Source organism: Panicum hallii, chromosome 2, assembly GCF_002211085.1.
Source record: "Panicum hallii strain FIL2 chromosome 2, PHallii_v3.1, whole genome shotgun sequence".
Taxonomy (NCBI): Eukaryota; Viridiplantae; Streptophyta; class Magnoliopsida; order Poales; family Poaceae; genus Panicum; species Panicum hallii.
Window position 1 is genome coordinate 5,839,924 of NC_038043.1, and position 19,490 is coordinate 5,859,413.

General features: G+C 43.7%; 2 protein-coding genes, 1 long non-coding RNA gene and 1 pseudogene across 4 annotated transcripts; 1 reads left to right on the forward strand and 3 right to left on the reverse strand.

The window, feature by feature from the left end:
- Positions 1-13: 13 nt before the first annotated feature.
- Positions 14-4,285, reverse strand: LOC112879579 (putative S-adenosyl-L-methionine-dependent methyltransferase MSMEG_1480/MSMEI_1444). 2 transcript variants are annotated; one of them, XM_025943859.1, is made up of 7 exons: positions 3,915-4,272; positions 3,387-3,562; positions 3,193-3,313; positions 2,306-2,430; positions 1,751-1,879; positions 1,491-1,661; positions 14-392 (listed from the first exon to the last, which is right to left on the reverse strand). In XM_025943859.1, the coding sequence occupies exons 1-7, from the start codon at positions 4,177-4,179 to the stop codon at positions 321-323; spliced, it is 1,059 nt and encodes a 352-aa protein (XP_025799644.1). In that variant the 5' UTR covers positions 4,180-4,272; the 3' UTR covers positions 14-320. The 2 variants fall into 2 exon arrangements, with proteins under 2 accessions (XP_025799644.1, XP_025799645.1); XM_025943860.1 differs by lacking the exon at positions 1,751-1,879 and having other exon boundaries at positions 3,915-4,285.
- Positions 4,286-4,823: 538 nt separating this feature from the next.
- On the reverse strand, positions 4,824-5,781 carry LOC112880797 (annotated as a pseudogene).
- A 5,497-nt stretch (positions 5,782-11,278) lies between these two features.
- On the reverse strand, positions 11,279-12,600 carry LOC112882711 (polysialoglycoprotein-like). Its single transcript, XM_025947830.1, has one exon. The coding sequence runs from the start codon at positions 12,520-12,522 to the stop codon at positions 11,614-11,616; it is 909 nt and encodes a 302-aa protein (XP_025803615.1). The 5' UTR covers positions 12,523-12,600; the 3' UTR covers positions 11,279-11,613.
- A 1,500-nt stretch (positions 12,601-14,100) lies between these two features.
- Positions 14,101-19,051, forward strand: LOC112882446. Its single transcript, XR_003226670.1, has 4 exons — positions 14,101-14,287; positions 14,365-14,432; positions 14,552-16,312; positions 16,439-19,051. It is a non-coding gene; the product is annotated as an uncharacterized LOC112882446 (long non-coding RNA).
- The last annotated feature ends 439 nt before the right edge of the window (positions 19,052-19,490 follow it).

Below are 19,490 nucleotides of genomic sequence, written 5' to 3' on the forward strand. Positions count from 1 at the left end.
TTTTTTTTTAAAGAACCATGTGCAAGTCAGTTCAGCCTTCACATCTGCATCTGCTCCAATACTGCAAAATCTTTACAAAAAACAAGTGAAAAAAAAGATAGCCACCTCTTTTGATCAAACATTGAATTAAGTGTAGCTTTATCAACAAAAAGAGTTATGTTGTAAAGATCTCTGATTCTTCTGCTCTCCAAGAAGAAACTTGGCTCCAGTTTGACCAGCATGGTCCTGTTTCTACCAGCTCTATTCTGATCCATGGCAAGGTTTCTGCACAAAGCTAAAAACCAGTAAAGCCTCATTTGTGTCAAACATCACAAAGCTGGCTAGAGTTCCTCAAATCCATCTTCGTCCGCATCCTCCTCTATTCTTTCGAAATGCATCCGGAAGCTCTCCATCTACCAAAGCCAGGGAAAGGAAACATGACATGAATGTTCAAAGTGCCAACAGAGAAGATTACTAACCTAAGGATGATTTTACTAAAACGATTCTAAAAGATGATTATACAAGCAAGATATGTTAGAAAGATACATGGTAAAGGTTCTAAGATATTACTGTTGCAGGAAGCTACGAACTAGCACAGGTGGTGAGCAGGAGCACTCCAAAGATAGTGGTGAGCAGGAGCACTCCAAATCTTCCTTCAGGCCATGGAAACGGTGAGAGGTTGCGCTATTTGCTATTTCTGAGATTTATTAAATTTTCTTGATAGGTTTCATGTGTGAGTGCTTTTATTGTTCCGAGGGACAGATAATGTAAGGGCCTGATCTCTTGGTTGTCCAATTGGACAAATATTACAGCCAGACGATCTCTATACTCCCTCCGTTCCAAATTATAGGTCGTTTTAACTTTTCTAGATACATAGTTTTACTTTGTCCTAGACACAAGAAAATCCAAAACGACCTATGATTTGGAACGGAGGGAGTAGCCAGTAATGCCACCTACCAGATATCCTAGCTGGGCATCAGATCTACAATCCAAATTTCCTGACAGAGCTATCAAGCTACGGAGCATTGAGTCACAAAATACCATTAGTGAAGCGTTTTTTTTTTCACAAAAAATTTAGTATGTATATACCATTTCTCTTCTGGTCTAAAACCAACTCAAAATAAAACACAATAGCCCTCAATGGTTCATTTTTATGCAAGGATACTTATATAGTTATATGTACTTTTGGTAATGTATTTCATACAGAATTGATAGTGATAACTAAAAATAGGCTATCAAAAGGAAAAAAACATTTTTTTTTGGTCTGGCCCTTGAAAAAAAAATCAGATTGTTTTATATCAATGTCTGGTTGACATTTTCAGAAACATTTGAATTTAGATTTCATAGTGTCTACCACAAACCAGTCAGAATTTGCTAGCTGTTCCTCTAGCAGGATACATTCTGACAAATTAATCTGAAATAGTGGCCATGATCTCAAAATCTGCTCAGATAATCTTAACTTTAAAATACCAAAGTGAAAAAATTCAAGTGGAAATTATTCACTGGCTTACCTGTGCGTCTGAAAACCGCAGCTGTTCTGCAACAAAAAGCAATCTGCCACGTTGTTCCCATGGAGTAGCTAGATCTAAGCCAACATCCTTCACAACATCGTCATATCGCACAAAGCTGACTTGAAAGCCCTGAGTAAAGAAAAGCTTTTCCAGATTCTCCTGTTCCAATCCCTGCAAGATATTGTACAGGGGAACTATTATTAACAACCCAGTTGAAAGATCATATGGGATTTTGAAGTATATATGTAGACTTAATCAACCATGTCCATTGACGCCGTACAGCCTGGAAAATGGGGCAGTTCTCCCATGAAGATACTTCCTTTCATTGCTAAATTGCTTATAACAAGCAAGAGATTTTCTAAACTCGTGATTGTGGGCAGAGGTAAACCCTGGAATGACATTAAACTTTCATTACACAAAAAGCAGATGACTATAGGACCAACCAACCAAGAGAATACCAAATATCCAAATTAATAACCAAAAAACCAACAATAATGTTCGAGAGTGCATGTACACTGGGAAGGTTTGCCCTGTTTTTGGACTTTGAGGTTTTATATGAATACAATTTAGTTTCATAATCTGCTACTGTTAAGACATAAGTTGGTTCAATCCTTTCATGTTGTTACTGACTGCACACTAAGAGCACAAAAAAGATCATATATATCATGACTGTGCTGCTGCATCATGCTCAAGTCCAATTAAAACATTTGTAAATCCACTTTTTAAAATATTATTTTCTGGATAGAATTAAATAAAAAGTTAAGGAAATGAACTGAAAATTTTCCAAGGTTATAAGTTCAAGTTAAGCTAACTACCTGTAGTACCCACAAGCTGAGCCTATTCCCATTGAAGCCATTTTTGCTCAAGCCCTCTTGTAAATCAGGGGACTCCAAAGGGGTATGAAGCAAGACACAATTTCGTGAAACTTTTGCTCCAGATCCTGTAAACCATAAGAAATAAGGAATGCACATGAACTTTTGGCAATCATTAACGAAGCTCTCAGTTTTCCATAAAAAAGTAAGAAGATCCATGCACTGAATAAGTTCATTCTCTACAATAAGCAACTTGTTATGAGGCAAATATGTTGACAAGACATACGACATGAACTTATTAGCAGCATAAAAGAGATGAGCTCATTGCATTTTTATGGTGTAATCTGCTTTCAAAAACTCAACCCAAAAGGAGAGACAGCCTGAAAGGTATTGCACTTAACGTCGAGAATAGGCCCCCAAAGCCTGCTACTAGCCGCACACTATCAATTTAGGGACCGCACAATGACAACAGGGAACACAAAAGGGGGCTTTTTCTGCGAGAACCAGGGCTCATGCCCTGGTAGGCAGCCTTGTAAGTTGTAACTGGAGGACACACCACCATGAATGAACACATTCTCACTACATCTGTTTTCAAATAATCGACTTCTGTGATGAAAATATTTTGTAAGAGCTATTTCCTCCAGATGCTAATTTTTATTACTACATCTGTTTTTTGGAAGAATAAACTTGATAGTTTGAGGGCTCCAAATCAGCCAGAACATTATTAGTACAGTGGCTTTACCTGACCAAACTAAAATGGTTCAGGTACTGATGGTGGCATCATGTGGAAAAAAAAATGGCAGATCGTAAACATGGGGAGGAAACTTGTCATCAATTCTTCGAAACAAATGAAACAAAGAAACTTGTGATTGTATAAGTCTATATTACACCTCTAAGCTGCCGAGTCGCTGTACTGAAGACTTTTCCTGGTGACACATCGTACACAACAGATAGCCTAGGCCAGCTCAGCCTATATGGACGAGTGTCCATTCCATCTGTCAACAGAACAATCTATAAGGGATGAGCAACATATTCTCCATCTGTTGGAAGCAAAGGGTTTAGCATAACATTTAGTTAAATTTACCTGTCTAATATCTTCCGAATTGCTGACCAAATTCTGTAGTTTGTCATCAATATATCTAGTTGTTAGCCTATAATGGTCATAGCAAACCACTGCATGTGAAACTAGATAATCCATATGATGATGTGCCACATCATGAGAAAGAAGAACTGCAGCATATGGATCGATGAAAAGAGGATCTGCAAGCATAGCATCATTACATTACATTTGAACTAACAAATCAGCACACATTTGCCTCATGAGAAACTTAGACATCTTCCATTGAAATTAAATGACTAGAATGTGAATCATGTCAAAGTGGGCACCATCCCCTTGTTAAACGAGTTCATAATCAAAAACAGAAGAATATACAATCCACCGATGTTTCGCCTTCTCCAAGTGAAAAAAGAATCGCAATGGAAGGTAGTTCGAGATGGACAAGTATAGCTTGTCCTCAATTCTTCGAACAGGCAGCGCGCAGCTCAGCAGCACTAGCCAGATCGAAAACTCAACCAACCAACAACGCATGAAAGATAGTCAGGAAAAAAAAACCTGAGCGGCGAGACTCCTCGTCCCGGATGCGAGCGGCGTGGAGGGCGGCGAGGAGGTGCTGGTCGACCTCCTCGGGCTCCGGGATCGGGCCTCCGCGGGGCGCGTCGGCGGCGGTGGCCGAGGGGGGCCGCGGCGGGCGCCTCCCGCTGCCCAAGGAGCAGGCGCGGCAGGGGGGACGCAGCGGCGGTGGCAGGGCCGGCGGCGTGCGACGCACGGTTGGGGCCGCCGCCGGCGCCGGCGCGGCGAGCCTCGGCAGCGAGGGCATGTGCCGATGTCACGTGCTCGAAGCTGTCGGTTGTTCCTCTCTCTATCCTGCGACGGTGAGGCCGTGACGATGCATAATCCAACCATTTTTCTTCAATTTCCCGTTTTTGTTTTCACTGCCACTTCTCTCTCTTTTTTCTCCTTGCACAAGTTTTAATTCAAGCTGAAATCTTGCGTGCCAGTAGATGACAACATGAACTATCCATCCATGATTTTGGTACAAGTTGGTATTGCAATTTTATAGGTGCCACTGAACCTGTTTAAAGTAGTTTGTCAGCTATTACCCCTCCTTAATAGACTTGTCTCCTTTTTGTTGCACAATTCGTTTTTAGAAAGAGATTTGCTCCTTGTCAAACGCTTGAAATCTCGTTAAAATACAGTTTAGATCGTGGTTTAATGAGTCAAGGATTGTGTGGCGTCAAGTGGAAAAATCGAAGTAGTCATGGTAGTAAAATACTCTGTAATCGTAACAGTAGTTTTTTCTACCGGCTGCATCACCAGTCGTCTTTTCTCCTTCAGCATTTAAAATCAATTTGCGATGACGAGCCCAACTAACATCATCCTCTGACTCCGCTGAGCTCTTTGGAAAATCTGGAATCCGCATTTCACAAACACAATGTGTTTCACGGTGCTCTTGCGCTGATTTCAGAACTTCTTGATGAAGTCGTAGATGTGCTGCGTGACCTCCTCCGCCTTCTCGAGGTAGATGAAGTTGGCGGCGCCGGCGATGACGGCCACCTCCTCCAGCCCCGGCACGTCGCCCTTGAGCCCGCCCTTGTGGATGTACTCCTGCACCCCCGTGTAGTTGTACGACATGGCCTCCTCCCCGGCCATGTACTTGGTCGACGTACTCCTCCGACAGCCACGGCGGCAGCGGGATGTCCTGGTCCGGCGGCCCCCACCACTCCGGCGACAGCGAGACGGCGCCGGTGTCCCGCGTGGTGAGCACCTTCCGGAAGACGAACCTGGCTCCCATCCGCGCGAACTCGGCCTCCATGGCGCCGGGCTCCTGCATCCGCAGCATGTAGTAGCCGTCGCCGTAGAGGCGGCGGAATGCCTCGAGCGGGCGCGCGGCATGAAGGCGACGCCCACGGCGACGAGCGCACGCACCCGGTCCGGGCGGAACGTGGCGAGGTGCCACGCCAGGAGCGCGCCCCAGCCCTGGCCGACCACAAACGCCCGCGGCACGGCGAGCGCGTCCAGGACGCCGACCACGTCGCCGGCGAGGTGGAAGGCCGTGTAGGCGGACGGCGACGGCGGCGCTGAGGAGCCGCCGTAGCCGCGGAGGTCCGGGGCCACGCAGCGGTAGCCGCGCGCGGCGAGGGAGTGCAGCTGGTGGCGCCACGAGTGCCAGAGCTCCAGGAAGCCGTGCAGGAAGAGCACCGTGCCGCCGGCGGAGCCGTCGCCGGCATCTGCCACGTGGATCCTGATGCCGTTCACCTCCAGCGTCCGGTGGGTGACGGCGACGCCCTCCAACTCCGTCGCCGTCGTCGACATCTCTGATCTCTCGATCTCTGCTTGGGTGCCTCTCTGTCATCGAGTCCGTTATATATATACATGCAGACTTCGCCTTCATTTCTTGCATCATGAAATCTAGCAGTATCCACGGATAATTTGTAATTCATTTGGTTTGGCTGTTCTTGCTGCTCTTCGCGTCATCAAAAAATTTCCCAGATGCTCTACGGATTCGGCTGGTAGCACAGGATGCTACAAGGCGCCGCAAGGCCGGCTTCGATGTTCGATCTACAGCCGGCGGGTTTCTTCACCCGCTGTCCGGTTACAAAGAAGCATCATTGCAGAACAGATTCCTAATTTCCTATAAGCCTGGACGGCTGAACTCCATGTCTTCATCGGTTCACAAACTACGACACGGCGACACCTGTCAAAATTTCAAGTGATTGCAAATCTTACTGCTTTATTTTTGGGAAACAGTCATGTGCTGATGAAATTGAGGCTGGTTGTATTCCTCTAGGAACATTGAAAAACCTAGCATATAAAAATATAGGATAGAGAACCTTTTACAAGGAGTAAGACACACTGTCGGTACTTAAACTTGGTTCGTAGTACCATTTAATCTCTAAATTTCAAAATGCACATTTAGATCCTCAAACTTGCTAATTGTATCACCTTAAGTTCAAATCACCAGTTTTAAGTTATAAAACGGAAGTGTTTCTACTGGTGTGGAGCTTACGTGTGGACCTAAATTTTATATTTTCTAAATTTTGTCAAAAGAATTTCTTTCAAAACTTTATGCACGGATATTTTTTCAATTGTTTCCTCCTAAAATTATCCCTTTTATTATTTCTTAATTTTTATAAATCATATGAGTTTTATTTTCGTACAAATCTTTTATACAAATAATTTATATTTAAAAATATTTGTACAAGTAAATTTTATGATTTTTACTTTTATACGTTTTGTATTTGATTTTATATTTTAATAAATTATATAACTTTCGATTTAGCTTAACCAACTATAATTTGGACTTCACGTGATATGATTAGCAAATATCTAAATGTGCATTTTGAAAGTTTTTGAACTTGAATGACACCTGGAGACAAATTTAAGGACCGACGATGCATTTTACTCTTCTATAAGGATTGGGAAGCATCAGGTGAGGTTGCAATTGAAAAACGATGGGTTCCACTCAGAGGGTCTAACACATTCCGGCTGTTCATCAAGTAGCAATCTAGCGGACTAGGATGGAATGCAACTAAGGGTACAGTGACAGCCAACAGCGATTCGAGGATAGAAAACACAAAGATAATCCCGTTTACATATTATCATTATTCCAATTTCATCTCTTTGGGCCATATATGTTCCCTAACATCGTCTCAGGATAATATGCACTCCACTAGTGCTGTAACCACCTAGGTGCTGCAGGGGTGATGTGAGGAGAGAATCGATCAACGAAGTGATGGCCTTCGCTATGCAAGCCGGGGCAACAGAAGGTAGTGATTAGGGAGATGGAAGCGGGTTGAATATGGTCGGATTCGGATACTATTTTTCACATCGTAACTTGAATATGAATGTGGATTCATTCATTCTCCAATGCAAATACAATAAACTAGAACATTCGGCGCGCTTTGCGCGCCCTGTCATAGCCTTAAATTTTTGGGCTATGTAGAATATGTCAAAGAGCAAAGAAACAAATAGATATTCTATATTCTAAAATGATGTTAAGTTGATGCATGATCAACTATGAAACGATCCACTTAACTTCATACATTATTCCACCGGTTAATCCAAGATTGCATTTAAACAATATTGTTCAGGTTTGGCATATAACATAGATAAATAAATAGCAGCTGCACAACCTAAAGCATACTCATCTATCGGTTTGGTGGACGGTGAAAATTGAAGACACAATAAGAGAAAGGCCTATCACATTTATCTTGCTTCGTATATAGACAGAAAACTTCCACAATAGTATGACAGGTGGATGCAAATGTCTTGGCTACAGGCTACGGCCACTAAGAAGTCAGAACACTCTGTTTAGCTTTCTTGATATACATGCACCTCACCTGCAAAAAAATAAGCATCAAAACACAAGTCAACCTTTCTGCGGAATGGTCTTCTGCTCGGTAGTTCATATTACACAACATAAGAAGCAACCAAAAAGACATGGGGGAGAGGATATGTAAAATAGGACTGACGTTGTACCAGTTCTTCAGCAATGGAAGCAGAAACATTTCAGAAGCAGAAATTTACAGGGTTCTTATTTTGATTGCCCAACCTTACTTCTAAATTTATATTTCAGCAGTAAGCTAAACTTCAGAAACAGAAGCATTATTTGCCAAACAGCTTATTGCATGAATCTAGGGCACTTTCATATCTTAGAGGCAGTATAAACCCCACTGTATAGTATATGTATACTCCATACAAATTTGCCTACATTCATATCAACATGCAACATAAAGTGATGCATGCCAAGACATATCTTTCACAACCATGAAGATTAACTTAGTTCTATGGAAATTACCGGATTGATAAGACATTATTCCTACACATTATTTAGGTCCTGCCATACAAATTTAGAAAAATGATTAAATTAATAAACTTTACTCATTGCAGGGAGCAAGTGAAAAGAAAGCCATTCACTATAAGAACATGTTGGCAATTTGTAGTTTTGAAGTTCCAATAGGCCTGTAAAAATAAAACCATTACACAGAAAGGAAACAACTATGAAGAAAAACTTTAAGATAAGCATGCAGGTAGTGCCTAAGGAATGACCATAATACCTACATGTTTGAAGAAATATTTACAACACGATAGATAGGAGGGCTCTCATAGAAAAATAGCAAGAGAGAGATTGTATCTTTTCAATGTATATAGTAAAAAGGAACGCTCAGACCAAAATCAAGCTGGACTTGAGAAAGAAAAGTTCTAAGCAATACAATTGTCCACACATTTGTGCAAATAAGAAATTAGTAAACAATAGAATGTATGTGTGGGCAGGTTCATAGGTTCCTAGTGCATACCTAAGATGAAATTTACCTACTATCATAGATGTGATTATGTTAACCACAGCTGTAGTTATGAGTCCTTATGTTGCAGGTGCCATCATATTAGAGGAAGGTGCAGTCTAGCAGGTACTCTTTTTACTATAAGTCTAGAGTAGAACCCCATCTTGAATGTCATATAATGTTGCCAATTAAGAAATGGTAGTCTAATTGATAATTATCTAACTGCATCCCCTTGCAATCTTCAGTTACATGAAGGACAAGAGTTAAGGACATTTGGTTCAGTACAATTTCTGGTTTTTCAACCTCTTTGTTTCATGTTTCCAGCTGAATGAAGACACTGATCTTTTCAAACATCATCAATAGGAAGCCGTGCACTTGCCTCCATACTTGATTTTCTTGCCAACTAAATAAAAAGAAAAGCTGAAAGCAGAACATAACTTTAAATAAATCATTAGCTGCCACATATGAGGTTTCTTCTTTAGCCTCTCTGTAGCTTTTTTTTTCTGTCTGACACACATAAGTGTCGTTATTTTATCAAGCTAACCTCAGTTGAGTAAGTTTATCAGATTTAATGTCAGTGTAAGTTTATCACTACATGAGTAGAACAAATTGCCTCTGTAAAAATGATTCAAAATGATTCAGTAAAGGTCAGTCCAAGGTAGAACAAATTACTTCTAAGATCACACTATAAATATGAATGAACCACTAGTCTTGATCTCTCTAACTCCAAACAACTAGACATATACATGAATTTCATTCTTCACCTTAATCTAATAAGAACTCAAAGGTGCAAAATTAGTTGTTGTGTCGACATTGATAAGCACTTGATTTTGTGAGCAACCAGCTCTGCAAGTTTGGTTAATTCAGGTAGTAGCAATTAATCAAGGTGCAGAGTTGCCAATATTGCCCTTTTTGTTCTAACAAGTCATACCTACTATATCCCCAAAGTGGGCACACAAGCATTGCGCCCCACTAGCGACCTAGGGCTGAGGGAGCGGAGGGCAGCTCGGGGCTGTGCCCTCGACGCACGTCCCATGGGCGCTATGGAGGCCAGCGAGCTCTGCCCGATCATCACACCATCGGATCTCACAGCGAGTTGCGCATCCTCCTCCACGTCCAAGGTGATGGGGACATGGCCCGCGGTCCAGAGGGGCCGGCCGGGCACACGATAGCCGTCACTCTGCTCCATGCGCTGGAGCAGTCGCGCCATGGCTGGCCGACCCGCACCCCCTCCCTCCAAGCCGTGCCCCGCGTTGGATTCGTATCCCGCGGGAGCGGGTGACGGCGGCGGTGAGCAGGAGGAGCGGCGGCGGGGAGGGGCGATGGAGGCAGGTGGAGAGGAAGAAGGGGAGGGTAGGTGGTGGTGGGGAGGCAGAGAGCAGAGGGAGAGAGAGGGCAGCGGCGGGGAGCAGTAAAGGGAGGGAGAGGGCGGTGGGGAGATGGGGAGGAGGGAGAGGGAGTTAGGGCTCGGGGCTGCGGGAGGGGGTTATTGAAAAATTGCATTGGGAGGGGGGTTTGTAAACATGATGACATTATTGAATTTTTCCTTCTTTGTGTCGAAATAAACATTAGCTCGATGGTCTACTTAGAAAATATACGAACATGAGGGTTGTGTGGTCTGGACGAGCTGGATTTAGTTGTAATTATTAGAAAATAGGAGGATTTTTTGCAAAATAGCAAGGGCTCGGATCGACACACGTCCAGTTTTTGCCATCGAACGCGGAGAGAAGCCAAAATAGGGAGGGTCTTTTAATCAACCTGGTAGTTCGAATTTGGATCCGCATTTGTATTATCTAATTGAGGGCAATAATCATTAGCAAATATCCATTCCCTTTATTGGTGGTTTTTAAAATAATGAAATCATCATAAAGCATACAAGTAGGATCAAATATAACACGTGTAGATAAAATTCTCTCATCAAAATACAATACATTTATAAAAAATAATTCAATGATGAAATAAATGTCAATAACAATAAATCATATTAAAATATTTCAATAAATTTATAAGTTTCAAACTAAATCAAAATAATGCATCTATAACATGGTGTAGAGAGGTGCATTGTTATGCATGAACACGGATAATATTGGATATCCATCCACATTCACATTTATTTGGGATTCATGTCCGAATTTGGTTCACAAAAAATGATGTAAACCGAATTTGGATATACCCACTTTAGTTACTTTATTAGAAACAGATATGGACATAGGTATCCATATTCACGTTTTAGCATATACGGATTTATATAATTCGTATAGTCCCATATCTATTTCCACCCCTTTGTAGGGATGAGCATTTCATGGCTAGAAAAACTTTTTGGAAAAGCTGAATTCTCAATTGGTTGAAGAGGCGGTGTCAAGAGGAGAAGAAATATTTTAGAAGTATATATATTTGCTTTAAACTATCTGTTAGAGGTTGGATATTGCCGTGTGATGTTTGGTTGAACCTTTCTATTAGTGTTCCATGAACCTATGTCAATCTGTGTATGACTGTATGTTTGGTGAAACTCCATCTAAAACTATGTATTATTTACTTTTCCTAATTCTCTTCGAGTACTACGCATTTTTTTCCATTTTAATGCCAATATCTGCAACTCAACGTTCACGTTTGAACGTAAACATGACAGACATTAAAAAAAAAAAGAGGAATCCAACCCTCTCACAATCCAGGATGCCAAACAGACTCTTACAATCGAAAATTGATACAATCACAAGCTAAAACAAACATGCCTGAAGAAGGGAGCTGCGTGGAATCTGTCTGGCATGGGCCTCCGTCTTGCTCCAACACAGGCCCATGTAGGCACATTCATCTAAATGGGCCTTATGTTGTGCTTAACCAGCCCAATCATAAGCTTTATTATTATTAATTAATTGAATAGTAGTAGTTGTTGGGAGGAAAAGGACGGCAGGTTTTGAGATGGAAAGAACGTCTTTGAACTGGCGGCGAAGCCCGCCTCGTGGCGCTCATCATGCCTTCTTGGTGTCGTTGCTGTCGTCGTCGGGAGCGGTCTCGTCAGACGCCGGCGCCGCCGCACCTGAAGAGTCCCCAGCTGGCGCATCGGCATCGGCGGAGGAGGATCCAGATGGCGCCGGCGCGCTGGAGGCCTCAGACCCAGAGGGAGCATCAGCGGCGGCCGCCGGCGAGTCAGCAGCGGACGGGCCGCTGGCGCCGCCGCCGTACGACTTCGAAGAGGCGGCAGGTCCCTCGGCTGCGGCGGCGGGGGCGTCCGCCGACGAGGCGTCGGAGGCCGGCGAGGCGTCGCCGCCGAAGGGCGCCGCCGCCCCGTACGCTGGCGCGGCGGCGTCGGAGGGCGGCAGGGCGATGTCCGCGGACATGGATCCGGACGCCTCGGTGATGAGGTCGAGCGTGACGCGCAGCAGCTTCTCGAACTCGAGGCTGTTGTTGACGACCTCGTCCTTGTCGGCGTTCTTGGGCAGGTCCTTGCAGGCGTCCTCGCAGGTGGAGGTGCCGCCAAGCGTGGAGGAGAGCCACGACTTGAGCTCGAGGAACTTGGCGTCGATGGGCTCCCGCATGAGCCCGTTGAGGTGCGCCATGGCCTCCTCGACGTCGTCGCCGCAGCTGTCGAAGCATTTGAGCAGGGTGGTGTCCTCGGTTCTGAGCTTGCCCTCCAGGAACGTGCCCATCCCCGCGCCCTTCTCGGCCGCGATGGCCACGAACAGCTCGGCCAGCTTCCGCGGCGTCGCCTTCTGGCTCTCCGGCTTGGCCGCCAGGCCCTCGGCGCAGATCTTGGGGAACTGCGACTTGCTGCACGCGTCCTGCACGCTGTCGCCCACGGTCCGGGCGGCCGCCGCGCAGGAGACGAGGACGGAGAGGAGGAGGAAGAGAGGCGCGACAGAAGAGCGAGCCATGGCCATGGCGCAGGAGATGATGGATCGAATGGAGAATTCTTTAACTTGCGTGGTTGTCTTGATCTTGGGGTACGGTGGCGGTGACTGGCGGACGCGCTTATATACCGTGGGGTTTCCGAAGGCCACCGAGTGACCTGTTCTCTACTTCCCCGCTTCGTCTTCGTGTATGGCATCCCGCCATTGTTGGAGAGTGGAAGGTGGCATCCGCGACACATGTTGGGTCTTGGGTTCCAGGATGCGTGCCTTCTCCGACAGGTGTCCTCGTTTTCCTTCTTTGGCCGCAGTGCAGATGTGTGGCTGGCTCTGACCCACTCGGTCAGGGTTTCAACGTTTTGCACTGGCGTTATTACCAAATTTGTGCCACCACGAGGATATTGATTAATAAAAACTAAAAAGGGAAACATTTTAGCACCTCTCCTAGTTATGTGTTGCAGACTGAGCGTTTGGAAACTATAGTGTTCGTAAATTTCTCTTGTTTGGGCTTGGAGCCAGTTTATTCAAAAATTTAGACGGGTAAAGTAAAGTTGTGAGAGTAATAAAGGGAAGAACTATGCTAACCTACTATTCAAAAATAGATAAATGAAAACCTATCAGCCATCAATGCCCTACCCTACTCCACGTCTCCACCCGTCAATGTACCAGGTTCGAGTTCTCGACTCACCACGGCTGCTCGTATTTTTCTATATTTATTTTAGAATTTAACCGGTGCTATTTATTTAGGGGTAGGAGAGGTACCCATCGACATGAGGTACTTACGGTGATTTCATCAACCTTGAGTATCTGTCGGCTCAATCTTTGCAAGTGCTTGCAGAGATAAAATTGTGTGCATACGTGTGTAACGATAGAGGTGAGTTACAGCATAAGTAGCGGACGCATGGCCCAGGAGGACAGCCGGCCTTTCCAGCGGGAGACTCTAAACCGTTCTCTACCCTATATATAGAGAAGATTCTATTCTCTATATGCTCCAGCAGCGTTCTCTAAATAGTCCTCTAAAATAGAGAACGCTACAGGTTTCCTCTATATATAGAGATTCTCTCTCCTCTTCTCTATTTTTTCTTTATGTTTTAAACACTAGATTAAATAAAAATAAAATATGTCCATAGCATTTGAGGTATGATAAATACGTAGGTACAAAAATTTGGAACAAAATACGTTTTTAATATAGGGTTTAATGTATAGAGAACGAGATTTAGAGAATGTTGTTGGAGAGAAATAAGATATAGAGGAGAGAATCTTGTAGAGAAGTCTGTAAATGACGGATATAAAGAAGGATACAGACAACGACGGTTGGAGATAGCCTTAGGGAAGTGGAGAATCGTTGCATTGACGTGCTGGTCGCTGGAAGGCTAGAAGAAGGAATCGTTATCGCCTCATGGGCCGTTGGGCTGATATGCTTTGGGCTAGTTGCGCGTTTCCTTGAGGGGGCTGTAAGCCTGTAATTACGAATATAAGATACGATAAGATGATCGCAGCATCGAACAATAATAATTTATATCAAGTGTGCGAGAGAATCGAACAATAATTTTGACGTACAAAGCGAGGCCACGACCGTCCTCGAATCTGTGCTCGCCGTCACTCGCCGCGCCGGGAGCCGATGATAAATACGCCTGGTCGCGAGTCATATGGCGGAGTGCCTCGAAGCGAGCAAGCACTAGTCATCGCCTGCTCGACGGCTAGTAAGCAAGCAGGCAGCTGTAGCCGTGGAAGCAGCGGACGGGAGACCGAGCTCTCGGAGCAACAACTGGGGCCGGAATTCAGACAAGAAAGAAAGGTATGCACGGAGACCCAAATCCCAACCCCGCTCTGCCTGGAGTACTCTCCATTACTCCTACTTGATTTGGTCTGCAGTTTCTCTAGAGGATCAAAATAAATGGAGTTTTCCGAACACTTTGGCAGAGTTGGTAACAGCGACACAGGTGCGGGATCATATCTATCGAACCACGAGCCACACCACTCACTGCTCTCATTGATTGGTTTCCTTAGTTAACTAACTCATTGTGTTGCTATCATGCATGCATGTGTGCGTACGTACTAGTCTGGCTCCGGCGCCACGACAACCCACTCCGCCCAATTTCCAAGTTCCAGGAGAGGAAGGCGGTGGCCTATAGGTGGCATCACTTCCCTGGAGGAGAGGTGAAGGCCACGGGACAGCATGCCGCCGGTTATTCTTATTATTACGATCCGCCCTGGAAGATGTACATGCAAGAAGATCAGGCAGCCAGTTACCCCCCTCCCCTCTCTAGATTTGTAGACTTGAAACGCCAAGAAGAGCTAGAGCAGCGGCATCACTTCCCTAGAGGAAAGGTGAAGGTCACGGGACAGCATGCCGCCGGTTATTCTTGTTACGATCTGCGCAGGAAGATGTACCTGCAAGAAAACCAGGCAGCGATAAATAATTGAAACGCCAGTTACCCCCCCCCCCCCCCCCCCCTCCAGATTTGTAGACTTGAAACGCCAAGAAGAAATTAACATTGGTCTTCTTCTTTAGGCTAGCAAGGTGGGACTGAATTCCCCCCACACTTGCTATCATGGTGGAGTGAGCTACCCTATGGCCACGTTTGGTCTATGGGCCTCACATAAGATACGCATCGAACAATAATTTTGACGTGCAAAGTGAGGTGACAATCGTCCTCGAATCTGTGCTCGTCGTCCACCAAACTAAATTATTGAACCATACCGTCCGCCATCACCGGGTGGGTGTGTCATCACTCACCGCGCCGGGAGCCGACGATAAATACGCCTGCTCGCGAGTCATATGGCGGGGTGCCTCGAAGCAAACAAGCACTCATCGCCTGCTCGACTGCTAGTAAGCAAGCAGGCAGCTGTAGCCGTGGGAAGCAGCAGACGAGAGACCCAGCTCTCGGACCAACAACTGAGGCCGGAATTTAGACGAGAAAGAAAAATGTGTATGGACACCCAAAGCCCAACCCCGCTCTGCCTGGAGTACTCTCCATTACTCCTACTTGATTTGGTCTGCAGTCTCGAGAGGATCAAAACAGGGCCGTCCTGGTACAAACCGGGGCCCTGTACAAAATTCTAAAGCGGGCTCTAATTTACTAGCAAGTACATAAAAATAATGAAACCAGTATAATATATTAAATAGCAACTGAAAACATCAAGAATCATACCTATTTAATCTTGGTTGCGTAATCTTTATTTGAATAACATCATTCTTTTCGTGTTTCTTGAAATGAAATTTTCAATGATAGACTCATAATCAATCTTTTCCAACATGCCGCTCTCAAGTGCTAGCATGACCAAATCATTAAGCCTTTCTTGAGTCATTGTAGAACGCAAGTAAGACTTCAATAGTTTCAATTTAGAAAAGCTTCGTTCTGCTAATGCAACGGTCACAAGAATGGTCAATAGAACTCTGTAAGCGATAGTTGCATTGCGAAAGCAATCATACCGCTTTAAAAACTTCAAAATTTCAGCAAGGCTCATATTTTCTTTAAGAATGAAATCTTGAAGAAACTTCAACTCCACATGTAGTTCCTTAGCATCAATATCAGACTTTCCATCTCTTATAAGGACAGTCTCCAGATTTTCACAAGAAGATTTCAAGCTGTTGTTATCCAATGACCGTAATGTGTCAGAAGTAAATAAGAAATCAAATTTTTTTTGATACCCCTGATATTGTTCAAACCTTGTTGTAAGGGAGGAAATAGCTTGATCAACAATGGATAGAAAATAGTTGATTCTGAATGATTCCTCTGCAGACTGATTGGAAGCATTTATCTCATCTGGATTCTCATCAAATTGCCTCTTTATTTTAATTTCACGTTTCTTATGAAAGGTTGTACCAATATCCATCTCAAGTGCAATCTCTTTAGCTACCTCCAATACCTCTAAGAAATCTGTTTCTCTGTACTCTTTGAAGAAAGAAATTAGCCCTTGCACTTTCCCACGTTTCTTATGAAAGGTTGTACCAATATCCATCTCAAGTGCAATCTCTTTAGCTACCTCCAATACCTCTAAGAAATCTGTTTCTCTGTACTCTTTGAAGAAAGAAATTAGCCCTTGCACTTTCCCAATAGCAACATCTACAAGCATATCCTTTGCTTGTAAACTTTTGCTCACTAAATTAATAGCATATAATACTTTATACCAAATGACCGTTGCCACTATAAATTCATACTCTCCAAGTTCATTATTTGCCAATCCTTTAGCTTCACTGCTTGTTTTTACATCAGTATCAAGATACCTGCAAATAAAAGAAACAATATGTGTGTTAAAACTAGATGTGACCGAAGGAATTATATCATTAAAAATACAACATTATCAATAGCAAATACCTGAAGTAGAGCTTCCCGAATATCTACACATTGAAATTTGATAGCTTTAACACTTTCAACACGACTCTCCCAACATGTAGCTGATACTGATTTGAGAGTCCATCTTGTTATGTTATCTTTTAGAATCTGCTATTTCTTAGTAGAATTAGCAAAGGTTGTGTAGATGCGCTGGATGATCCCAAAGAATTTTTTAGCTCTACCATAATTCTTGGCCATGTCACAAAGTGCTAGATTAAGGCTATGACAACCACAAGCGGAACAGAAAGCTCTTAGATTTACCTCCAAAAATTTCATTTTTACCACTTTGTTACATCCTTTCACATTTGATCCATTATCATAGCCTTGTCTTCTCACATTATCTATATCAAGATCAAGTCGCTTTAGTTCATTCTGTATTGCATCAAAAAGTCCTTGCCCAATCGTATCATTTACTTCTAAGAATCCTAGAAAAGATTCTTCAATGCAAACACGACTTGAAGATACATCCACGTATCTTATAATTAAAGACATCTGTTCTTGGTGGCTTGCATCGGGGGTATAATCAAGTATGATAGAGAAATACTTTGCACTCTTTATTTTCTTAATAATTTCAGACTTAATAGCAGCAGCAAGCATGTGTATCAACTCATTCTGAATCCTAGGACCAAGATAATGAACTTGAGTTTCTTCATTTGTAATACGATGAACATGCTCTTGAATAACTGGGCCAAATTCAGCCAACATCTCTATCAAACCCAAAAAATTCTCATTGCTATCAGCTACCACGAAATGCTAGATTATGCTTGGCAAGAAATTTCACAATGCCAACAATTCTGAACAAAACTTTTCTCCAATGGTTCTTTACTTTCTCAAATTGCCGCTGAGAAATTTTATCAATAGTTTGATCCTTTTGCAATCTACTATGCAACTCATACCAAGTGGTCATATTCAAAACATGATCTGCGCTTGTCTCATGCTCTTTAAGTCTACTGCCAAGATGTATCCAATCATTGAACCCCTCATTTGCCAACTGGCCTTTACTATGCCCTTTTGTAAATAGTTTACAACCAAAGCAAAATACTCTATCGAGTTCCTTAGAATAGACAAGTCAATCCCTATCTCAATGTTCTCCATTTGAGAGAATTCTAATACAGAAAAGTGCAGAAAACCTTCTAGAATTCCTATCCTTAGGACCTTTCCGAAATAACAAGTCTCTTTTAGGGTCCTATTTTGCTAAAATATCAAATTATTTAGAATCAAGAGAATCCTAATATCTTGAATTAAATATATCAGGCTGAAAAGAATCATCATCATCTGCAATGGGAGAAGTATTCAAATTGTCACTATCATTATCTGTTTGTCTGTTTATGTTATCAGCAGGAGCTTCCTGACCCTCAATATTATTTTCAGTCTCTGCATGACCATCTATAGTATTATTATCAACCGTAATAATAGTTGGAGAACCTTGATCAATAGTTTGATTCTCGGGGACCACTTGTGATTCTTTTATAATAAACCTATCTATCCATAGCTCCTTTCTGAGATTGAGTTAAATCTTCTATTCTTTGCTTTTTTTATGCTTTTGAGAACCCAAATCATATTTTGTTGAACGATTTGCAGAAGACATGGTTTGGATCTTGAAACAATAAACGTCAAGATCAACTGATGCACGCATATACAAAATAAAAATATCAATTGATGGATTCATCATTCGTCAATTAAATAAAAAGAAACACCTTGAGTAGCTTGTAACAGTAAGTAGCACCTACGGCTCTTGAAAGGATCCGCTAATTAGCAAACCGCAGGGCCCAGGCATGCCGCGTGCGAGAACTTGAAGCAGCGCTGCAGCGGACGGTGGCGCACAGCGCGGAGTCAGCCCTTGCCGCCAGTCGCCAGACTAGAGCGCCAGACGCCCTATTGCCCAGCGCTAGGCGCGCGATCGTGCGAGGCGAGAAGATGAGACATTTTGCGTTGCGGCCGCGAAAAAGAAAGATGAATCAAGATCTCGCAGTCCAACCGGCAACCACTAAATAATATGGGTCAATTTTAATAGGTCTAGTGGGCTGTTGATCTGGAATTTTGGGGATCCCATAAAGATCCGCACCGGCCGCGTGCCCACAGGGACGGGCCTGGATCAAAATAAATGGAGCTTCTCGAATACCGCGGCAGAGGTGGTAACAGCGACAAATGTGCGGGATCATATCGGGTGACCTAATTAACCACGAGCCACACCACTCACTGCTGTTATTGATTGGTTTCCTTAGTTAATTAACTCATGGTGTTGCTATCATGCATGCATGTGTGCGTACGTGGACGGACATACTAGCCTGGCTCCGGCGCCACGACAACCCACTCCGCCCAATTTCCAAGTTTCAGGAGAGGAAGGTAGCCTATAGGTGGCATCACTTCCCCGGAGGAGAGGTGATGGTCTACCTGCAAGAAGACCAGGCAGCCCGTTACCCCCCTCCCCTCTCCAGATTTGTAGACTTGAAACGCCAAGAAGGAGAGGTGATAGAAGTTTATAAAATAACCTATTCTGTGGCCAGACCAGCCTAACACAGGCATCAACACACCTAACCTGACCGGCTAATTCCTGGCTCGTGGCTCCAAAACTGGCTCGGCTCAACACCCCGCAACTCTGATTCATCCAAACTTACGCTGTCTATTTTGCATCCGCAGAAAACATGGCACAAAAAACAC